General features: G+C 44.8%; 1 protein-coding gene across 5 annotated transcripts in view; it reads right to left on the bottom strand.

Moving 5' to 3' along the window:
- Positions 1-2,263: 2,263 nt before the first annotated feature.
- Positions 2,264-10,334, bottom strand: part of LOC308412416 (dual specificity protein phosphatase CDC14AB-like) — an 18,683-nt gene continuing 10,612 nt past the window's right edge. For 3 of the 5 annotated variants that reach the window (XM_080906750.1, XM_080906754.1, XM_080906751.1), the window contains 8 exons: positions 10,251-10,313; positions 9,779-9,851; positions 8,928-9,158; positions 8,702-8,840; positions 7,491-7,710; positions 7,285-7,376; positions 6,052-6,183; positions 2,264-2,435 (listed from right to left, as the gene is read on the bottom strand). In XM_080906750.1, the coding sequence (XP_080762876.1) occupies positions 2,330-2,435; positions 6,052-6,183; positions 7,285-7,376; positions 7,491-7,710; positions 8,702-8,840; positions 8,928-9,158; positions 9,779-9,851; positions 10,251-10,313 (1,056 nt within the window). In that variant the 3' untranslated portion in view covers positions 2,264-2,329. Of the gene's footprint in view, positions 2,436-4,110; positions 5,970-6,051; positions 6,184-7,284; positions 7,377-7,490; positions 7,711-8,701; positions 8,841-8,927; positions 9,159-9,778; positions 9,852-10,250; positions 10,314-10,334 lie in introns of those variants that run through there. The other 2 variants (XM_080906752.1, XM_080906753.1) reach the window with 2 other exon arrangements.

Genomic DNA, 10,334 nt, shown 5'->3' with positions numbered 1-10,334 from the left:
GGAGCGTTGGGATGTGTTGCGAGCGTTGAGTTACTTATTTTCTCTCCCGAAACGTAAAAGAGGAGATTTTTTAAAAGTGCCGCCGCATCTCAAACTCGCAACAGCGCCGGAAGACCGTAGTGGCCAAAAGTATATTACACCCGTAGTGGTTTAGCACTACCATAGAGAAACGGTTTAGGCCGTTTAGCTAAACAATCCCAGGCTCCCGCGCGGGAATCTACCAGCAATTCTTATGTGCCATGACTACTAAGCAGTTACCACAAATTTTGCAGATATGCCAATAATCATTCAACCATGAAAGGTTTTTATTTACAGACAGAACAGTTTGTTATACCTGGAGTAAAAAACACTTTTATCACAAATGTTGTCAATGTTCTTTCAAATTGTGTCTCGTTATTGTTCTCCTGCATCCTGCTGTCTAAACCCAGCAGCAAGATTATAACCTGGAATGTCTTTGTTTGTGTTTGGAATCAATTTTGTTTAATATAATTGTTTATTTTTTCACTGCATGTCAAGATGCAGAAGAAAGTTGCGCCATATCCAGGGAAAATCTCTGTGGCGTTCCACAAGGGGCCACTTGGATACCTTCTCCAGGACTCGTCAAAAGAAGCTCGAAGGATTAAAAATGACCCCAAGCTTCAGGACAAGTCTGCACCTGTGAGGGAGGACGATGCTCTGACTGTCATCTATCAGAGAGGAGGGGATGCCTCTGACATGAAGGAAGTGCAGGGAGAGTACATCCTGCAGTTTGGAAAATATAAAGGGAAATCTTTCCGGTGGCTTCTGGAGAATGATGTCGGGGACACCATGTACCTGATCAAAGATCTCCAGAAGCAAGAGGCTGCAGGGACCTCTGTGGAAGAAGGGCATGGCAAGGAGAGCTTGCATTCATTTGTACAGTATGCCCTCAGCTTTGCAGAGATAAAAACTCTTCTGAGCTACGAGACCAGCAGAGTAAGTGTTGCTGCAGAAGCCTCTGAGGATGATCAGCTGGTTGGCTTTGGCTCACGAGCCAAGAGCACCTGGAAGGAGATTTGGGACGGCAGAGGTGACGGCTATGCAGACCTTATCATGAGGAAGAGCTGCAGTCAAGGAACACGGCTGCATGAGCTGCAGCAGTGCCTGCGGAAGAAGTAGCAGTCTGCGCCTGCTACTACAAACGCCCCAACTAAACAACCTCTTGGTAAGTTGTTTTAATAATATTTTAATAACATTGTTGACATGAAATATAAATTCAGTACATATTTGTCTAATTGTTGCCTCCATCACAGGGATGGATGAGGATGAAAACCTGGAGGACACAATGCCGAGCATCTCACCTGTAAAAGTACACATGCAGAGCTGTAAGTACTGCGTTATTACTACATGTCAGACGTGATAATGGCTAAGTCTGTTTCTGTCTCATATGCCTCTGTCTCTGCATAACTAGTCACTGTGGCAGCAGCAGCAGGGTCCACACCCAGAGGATCTTCAGGAGCAAACAGGTTTTCAAATGAAAGGTTTCAGAACTGGAGTACAATTGTTTTCTCTGCAAAGCTGAGCCTGAACTTGAACTTTTATATATTGTCTTGTTCTTGTTTTTGTGTGTTCTGGCCACGTTCCAGTGATGTTCCTCTAATAGCATGGTTGTATGCTGGCTGTATGGTGGAAGAAAACAGTAAATAAGGGAGAAACAGTTGATTTTGTATATAAGACAGTTTTGTTCTAGTTGTGAATGTTTCTTTTGTTTCTATAAATATAAACTGATTGTAAATATAAAAGTGTAAATAAATAGTTTTCTGCAAAAATATCAACACAGTTTTCTTCTTAGAGTTCACCTATATGTTTCTATATCTGTGTGTGCTCCCCATCAGGTAATCAGTTTAAATAAGTTGTGAGCGCTGCCCTGAAAGCTTACATATTATTTCTAAATCACTTCATGTAATGATAACAAGTCATCCTAGAGCAGTCTCACAGCTTTTATCTTCATAATCTTTCTGTTTTCATTTATATTATTAGAAACATGACTGCTGTCTTTTATCTGTGTGACTGTACAGCCTGTGTCAGACATGACCCCCACACAATGTCTGACGTTATCTTTAATACATGCAGCACAGCTGGAGCTGCAGACAGTTTCTCACTTCTGGTGATAATATATTTGATGTAGGTATTGTTGCTTGCTAGCTTGAAGCTTATCTACAAAAGTAATTCAATAAGGAGAGATCACGTGGAAAAACTCAACATGATTTATTGAGATACAGAAATAAATGTAACTGTTTGGCAGTTATGAGCCATCATAGCAGAAAGAATCCCAGCAGTGACAGGATGTTGCACAACCACCACCCCAGAGTCAACATGCTGATAGTAATGAAGATGAAGATGGAGGCTGGGACAGGGCTCTGAGTGACCACGGTGAGGAGGAGAAAGGAGAGGAGGCGGGCTGCATGGCTGCAGATCTGAAATGCAGAAGAGCAACCGATTTAAAGCATGCAGAGTGGAGGCTGGCAAGAGCATGACTGGAATAAAGCAACGATGTCAGTACTGAGTTTGTGCTGGAAAATGAATAGACATAAACTAACAGCCACCAGGAAGCAGACAGATGATTTATCACAGACATGCCTTATTGAAATTATGTATAAGCTTCATGTTCTATGTCATCAGAATGTATCTGTATTATAGTTTTAGCTTTAGTCTTTGTATTAAAAGTTGGATGTCTCCATAATTGTAGACTATATGTCTGCTATGTATCATCTCAAGACTGTGATGATACAGTTTAGTCTGAGTTATGCACTTTGTGACAGTATAGGTGCAGAAAAATTGCTCCACAGGCCATAACACTATATAATATAAATAAAATGATAATGAACTAAAAATTAAAAGCAAAGTGAAAAATAAATGTTATCCACAATAAGTAGATTGAAAATGGTGTTTAACTTTTGATAATGTAACACAACCTTTGTCCCAACCAGGACTCGAACCCGCGCTCAGACAGTTCAGTGTAAAAAACAATCTTTTTTTTTCCAATGCCTGAAAAGCTGCGATTTGATTGGCTGTTTCTCCGTTACACCTATACGTGATGGGCCCCCGCGGAGACAGGAAGTGTTTTTATGACTGAAACACTGAGGCTGTGTCCCAATTCAGGGTCTGCACGCTTGAAGTACACATTTTAAGTGCGATTACGTCACCGCCACACGACGACGGCTGTCCCAATTTGAAGTGTACTTCAAATGCATACTCATATATACTCATATATATACACACATATATATAAATATATATATGTGTGTATATATATAAATATATATATGTGTGTATATATATGAGTATATATGAGTATGCATTTGAAGTACACTTCAAATGCATACTCATATATACTCATATATATATATATATATATATATATATATATATATATATATATATATATATATATATATATGTGTGTGTGTCCCCTGCTCTGCATCATTAGAACATTAACAGACCAACAAATATAAGTGTCCCAACCAGACAATGATTTGGAGACTATAGAGGACGTATTTAACTTAACTACAGTAAGGATACAGCCAGGATTTTAGTTTAAGAGGCCCTGTTATACATATATGGTACAGTACTGTTTCATATACGTAGGTCAGTGTATGTGCAGGTAATCCATGTAGCTCAGTTCCTTATACTTTTGACTCAGTACAGTGTCAACAGAGGGGATTCCCTTATAGAGTCGCCTCAGTTATTTCTGATGTTTTGGTCATTAAATTCCCCAAATGATACCAAGCACATGGAATCCACAGTCTCAGCATCCCACAGCGTCCCACAGCATCCCACAGCGTCCCACAGCGTCCCACAGCGTCCCACAGCATCCCACAGCATCCCACAGCGTCCCACAGCTTCCCACAGCGTCCCACAGCGTCCCACAGCATCCCACAGCATCCCACAGCGTCCCACAGCATCCCACAGCGTCCCACAGCTTCCCACAGCGTCCCACAGCATCCCACAGCATCCCACAGCGTCCCACAGCATCCCACAGCGTCCCACAGCATCCCACAGCTTCCCACAGCATCCCACAGCGTCCCACAGCATCCCACAGCATCCCACAGCGTCCCACAGCATCCCACAGCGTCCCACAGCGTCCCACAGCATCCCACAGCTTCCCACAGCATCCCACAGCGTCCCACGGCGTCCCACAGCGTCCCACGGCGTCCCACAGCATCCCACGGCGTCCCACAGCATCCCACAGCAGTGTCAGGTGACTTTCAGTGAAGGTTATGACACAATGACAGTGTGATGATAACAAAGAGAAGCATGAGTCATTATCTCGTCATTACTTGGACTTTATTGTTGATTTTAGCACTTCACACTAGCATTAGCTGGTTTCCCTCCTTTGGAGTAAACTACCAATCAGACAGCACATCTGAGCTGCTGTCACACAGTCAGATACAGGAAAGCATGACAGCAACAACACGCTCAAAGCTGAACATCATTTGCATGTTAAGAATTTTACTGCAAGAAAGAAATAGTGCAAAGCTGAACATAGTGAGTTTGCTTTATGTATGATAAAGTCCTGTTGACAAATCCAGTGCATGAATGTGAATGACCTGTGAAATAAAGTGTGCGTGCCGTGTTCAGTCTGACGTGAAACATCAGAATCTCTGTCTTCATTTTACTGATTTCCTCTTTCATTGCCAGCATGTGTGCTCAGAGGCTTTCACAGTGCATTATAAGCACGTCGTGGCTTTGTGTCCCTCGCTCTGCATCATTAGAACATTAACAGACCAACAAATATAAGTTTGTCATACTTTATCGATGAAATCTGGGAGAATATAAATAACATCTGTAGCAGAAGCAGTGTGTCACTCTTGGTCTTGCAAGACAATTTTGCGTCCAGTTGTTAATTCTTGAACAATCTGCACCAATCTCTTACAAAAGATGTGGTTTGCTATGGTTCTCTGACCCAACCTGGTTACTAAAGTACTGAAAACGAGGAGACAACATTACAACAACGTGCCAAATAAGCTAGGTCCATCATGTGATCTGCCAAAGTTTAAGGCGTGGATTTTGGTACGACTTCTAAAGGTCTGTGTTTCCGCAACCAAGACGTTGCTTCAGGCCGTCTACATCCTGTGGTTCTGAACTTCGGATGGACAAATGGCAGCAGCCGTTTATCAGAAGCACCCAGACTGCTCTTGGCGATGGTCTGACTCAGTCCTCGGGCCACGACCTCCCCTGTAAGCGTTGTTTGGTGTTTGCACCTGCACGTGTCCTTTGCTTCCAGCAAAATGATTGTGACAGCGGGGCATTCAGCATCCAGCAGATGTTATATCTGCAATATGCAGCCGCAGTTTTTCACAGTTACCTGCCTGCTATACCCAAGAGACGTGATGATTTATGGTGTCGGCCCTGTTATCACAGAATGGGCCACGTGACCAGTTAAAGTGGTGACAAACTGTTGGCTCTGTCGAAACGAAAAGTAGTTATTGGGGCTAAAAAAGCATTTACAGCCTATTAACCCGAGAACGCTATCGCTGGGTGATTTACACCCGAGCAAATACATTTACATGATTTCTCTCTCCTGCAGCTGTTTGCGTGTCGAGGAGCCTGTGCCTTCACCAGGGAAGTCTCAAATGTCCCAGGAATGGGTGGACCAAAGACCAGCTTTCCAGAGTCATTCTTTTGTTTTAGGAGGGTTTTTCTTTCATTTTGTTAGACATGGCACAGTTGAAAGTAAAAGAAGACCACTCTAATTTGTCATGTGTTGTCATATTTTGATATATTTGATTACTTTTTATTGGTTATATTATATCGGGTAAAAATCACCCGGCATTAGCGATTGTGTTACTATTTATAGCGATAGTGTTCTAGGGTTAAACGTGCAAGAGAGCTGATGCAGTCTCCAGCGAGTCCATCATCAGCTGGGCTGATTCATGACCAGAACGTCCCAAGTGTGAAGTCAGTGAATCAGTGCTGGCCTGGTGCTGAACAACGTGAGGCTGAAGGGACTGTGGAGACATCAGCACATCACATTTTACATTGGTTTTATTATAATGTGCTTCTAGTAAGGACAAAAGCACAGACACCAACCTCCTGATCTGCGGAGCAGTGGTGGTAGAGGAACTTCGTCTCAGCGTCTTAGTAGAAGAAGGGGTGAGGTGGACTTTGGAGGGCTTCGGGGGAGGGAGGATGGAGCGGTGTGAAGTCTTGGACAGGTTTAACCTGACACAGAAAACAAGAACACCTCATATTTGTGTGTGTGTGTGATCCAAGAGCAAATAAAACTTGATCCTTCACAGAAACAAGCACAACGAACAACTTCTCCAAAAATCCTTCTGATTTCTACGCTCACTGCAGGAATCAACATCTGCACTCACACTCTGTACAAGAGACGAGATACAAACACGCTTCGACGTGTGGGAGGTACCTGATTTAACCTCCGTGGAAGCCCAGCTCTTGGTTGTGTCAGGTTAGCAGTTTGGTGATGTTAGTTTACAGGAGAAGCCGGAGGCACGTCGTGAGTTTGGTTCGTGGTCGTCCTTTGGTTTCTTTTTGCCGCAGCTCTCATATCCCCGATTTGTAACTATTTACTTTTTATAAGATGTTTCTTGAACTATGGCAGCTTCTTATATATCTGCTATATTTGTGCCGTGGATTCAGGGACCCAAACAAAAACTGTAGTGAGCAGAGGTATTATCTACTGATTGTGTGTCTGGCTGCAGCCAAGGATGGAGAGCAGAGGCAGCGGGCAGGCCAATCGAAACGCAGCTCAGGCCGCGGCTGCAGCAAAAACTTGGGCGTAGGAGGAGCGATTCTGGCAAAGCGTCAGGAGGGGAAGTGGTGCTCCACCAACACGGTGTACAGTAAAGATGGAGGCCTGCTGGCTCCAGCTGAGGACACCGTCAGGCAGTAGAAGGAATACTCTGACAACCTCCAGAACCTTAATCTCACTCATAACTAAAGTCGCCAAAAGACAACAACTTCTCCTGTTGCATTTAGGTTTCAGTTTAACCGAAGAACAAAGAAGGACACATGAGCTCGAGCAGGTTACACACAACATTCACGCTGCACAGATGAGAACACAGCAGGATTTCATGCAGTCCGGTCTGCCTGTTAGACAGCGTGCAAACAAAGCGTGCGTTCTTTGTAGCATTCGACAACAGTCACTTACGTACTTTCTGACATCCACAAAAACATATTGGTGTCTATTATCTCTCCTTGTTAATAGAAACTTTGTTTCCAGCGTTTGAGCTAATTCTCTACGTGTCTCTTGCACTGACCACAATAACCATCTATCATTAATTACATTACAGATGTTGGTACCTTGAGCAGGATGACGCTGATCTCGGTGGGCGTTTTCCCTTCAGTGCTCTCAGTTCGTCTCCCTGTGTCAGACTGACTTCTTTGCAGTTATTCTGCACAGACACAATTAGCAGCATGAAAACACAACATTGTGATCGGAACTCAGTAGCCTGTTTGAATTCTGCAGTAACCATTAAGAAAAGGTGCTATGAAGTCACACCGCTGACCTCATCCAAGCTATATGACTTGCAGAGCACGGTGTTGATTGACAGGTCATCCATGCTGGAAAGCAGCGAGGACACTGCCTCCTGTTTGCCTCCCTGCACAGAGTCAGAGCGGTGCAGCTGCTGCTGCTGCTGCAGCTGCTGCTGCCGACTCAGTCTCTGTTGGACCAGCTTCTGTTTAGACCGATGCACGTCACCCTGAACCCACAAACTGTGCTGCTTCCTGCACACAAACATCAAACACACGCCACAAACTGACTGTGATATCACGTTTAGCAGGTACAACATTCAACATCCTGGTTTAGCGTGTAAGTAGACACACAAAGCTAGTAGCCATTAGCAACAGAGCGCTACTGTGGCGTAAGGAGGAAGTGTGCGTCCAGAGCTGAGGAGAGAAACCAGCTGCACACTGTGACTGCAGTCTGCAGCAGTATCACAGTTTCAGGCTTTTTTAAATTCGATTCGATTCATCATCCACCAGTTTCCCACTGCTGCAGTCACCACCAGCTGCACATGGGCACCCTGGGGAATGCCCCACCCTGACCTCCACCTTTTGCTTCTCTTCTAACATTTCCAGCATGCTCCAACCATGACCTCAGCATGGAGAAACATCCTGTGCGCTAACAGCAATAGATGCCACAGCCTAAGGACAGACGGGCCTTGTTTGTCCAGCACATCTCACAGATGCTCGATGAGACTGAGATCTGCCGACGTTGAAGGCCAAGGTGACCCCTCAAACCCTTCCTGATCTACTTGTGCTTTGTGTGAAGACTCCAGCGACACTCGAAGTATTAGAGAACAGCTGTACTCAGTGGCCAACGCCTTTTGGGTCATTGCAAAATGTCAAACAGCTTGTGTTTAAATAAAAAAGACTGGAAACAGAAAAAGATCCAAGTGGACCAATCACACCTTCACAAACGCAATGACCCTGATGAAGGCCACTAACACGTTATGGTTCCCTGATACTCTGTGACTGGAGTCTTCACCTCGTCAGATCTTTGTCTTCTCCGTGCACCTTGGAGGTGAAGCTGCCGTCTGCTTGTGTTTTGTGACATTATCCTAATGAAGTGTTGCAGACGTGTCTGTGTGCACAGCATTACTCCTGTACTTTCATGAACGGACTACAGCTTAATGATTGTCTCCGACCGAGACCTTTGGAGTCACGGAAAGTGGGCCGTTTGGTTTGAGCGGTCACAGCTGAGGCACAAACTCACTCTTCTAAGAAGTTTTGCTGTGGACCGATGATAGATCCAGGTCTGCAGACTCTGATCCAAGCAATCGCCTCGGCTGCAGTAAACCGGAAGTGCTTCATCAGGTAGCAGCCAATCAGAGTGCCCGTGCGGCCTAATCCAGCTGTAAATGGATGGAGTGTTTAAAGAGACAAAGTTAAGATAAAAGAAATAAATGACATCAATTAAACATAAAGACTTGCAGTCCTACCTTTACAGTGCACCGCCACTGCCCCGTCTGTACTTTCACACACATGCAGAAAGCGTCTGACGATGAGGTCAGAGGGCGTGGTCCCATCAAGGAAGAAGAGGTCGTGGTGCTCAAATCCTGCATCCTCAAACCGCCTGCCATCATACAACGTCCTGTTCAGACGAACCACGGTCGTTATGTCATTTTGGCAAAAGTATGAGAAGTATGCCTCGGGTGTGTGGAGGGGATAACCTGGAGACAGAGTCAACAACAGCTGAGTTACGTCATACGTTTCAATCAGCGAGCGTCTGTTTTTAATGCGAACGTAAAATAAGATTCAATGACGTAGTGTCAGCTGATTTATGTTGTAAGGTAAAGACGTTAAATACAGAGAAAACCCAACGATCGGACGGCCCCAAGCACCTGCTGACAGCGGGAAAGAAAAACTCCCTTTTAACAAGAACCAGGCTGAGGGAGGGGGAGCAATCTGGCTCATGTGGTCGGGGTGGGGGGAGGACAACAGGACAAGAGATGGACGAGAGCCAGAGGGGAATAATAACTACGTGCAAAGTGGTGTAAATACACAGAAAGTAAAAAGAGCTGAGGGATGGAGAAGCATGAGTGCATCATGGGAAACCCCGAGCCACTGCAGGGTTCAGGCTCGTCTAATCCAGCCGTAACAACACGACAGCACTAAGCAGGAAACAATGCACGCCGTCAGAAGACAGCAGGGTAAGGTTAGCTCTTCTCAGCTGCTTCAGGACGTGCAGGCACTGAGGGGCTGCACAGGCCTTCTGTCAGCCCAGCAACGTGAGCACTGGTGTTGGTTTGGAGGCATGCTTTTAGCTTTTAGCTTAGAGATTCTGACTCACCACGAGAATGAGGGCTACTGAACGCCAGAACTTTGCCCGGAACGATCCAGTTCATATCTCCATTTTCAACTCGCTAAAAGCACAAAAAGAAAGGAAAGACTGTGATAGAGGTTAGCCACATATCAGTTAAAACATGGATCCAGAACACCTTAATTATACCACCACTGCAGTAATGAACACGTACGGGCTTTTACCTTTCATTGGAAATCAGTTTTGTTGACCTTTACTTCACTGACTGTCTATCACTTGGACGGGTGAGCTATGGATCAATCTAACTGAGAAACTGAGGAAGTACAGCGTGCACCAAGGCAGGCCTGGACATCGTACGAGCTCTTGGTTGGCCCTGACTGTGTTACTAACAGCACTGCAAATAAACTGGATGAATAACAAGCGTACGTTAGTTATTTCTTCCTGTATCCTGGTCCTGTTTGCATTGATATCGACCTGTAGCACAGTCTCTGCAGTCTGTTACCTCATAATGTTCATATTCTTCTGCACTGAACCTTTCAAAATCCAGGAAACCATGTTGTAATGCCTGCAGAGGAAAAGAGCAGGA

Source organism: Rhamphochromis sp. 'chilingali', assembly GCF_963969265.1.
Source record: "Rhamphochromis sp. 'chilingali' genome assembly, chromosome: 16".
Classification (NCBI taxonomy): Eukaryota; Metazoa; Chordata; class Actinopteri; order Cichliformes; family Cichlidae; genus Rhamphochromis; species Rhamphochromis sp. 'chilingali'.
The sequence above is the reverse complement of the archived record's forward strand: the minus strand, read 5'-3'. Positions and strand labels throughout refer to the sequence as shown.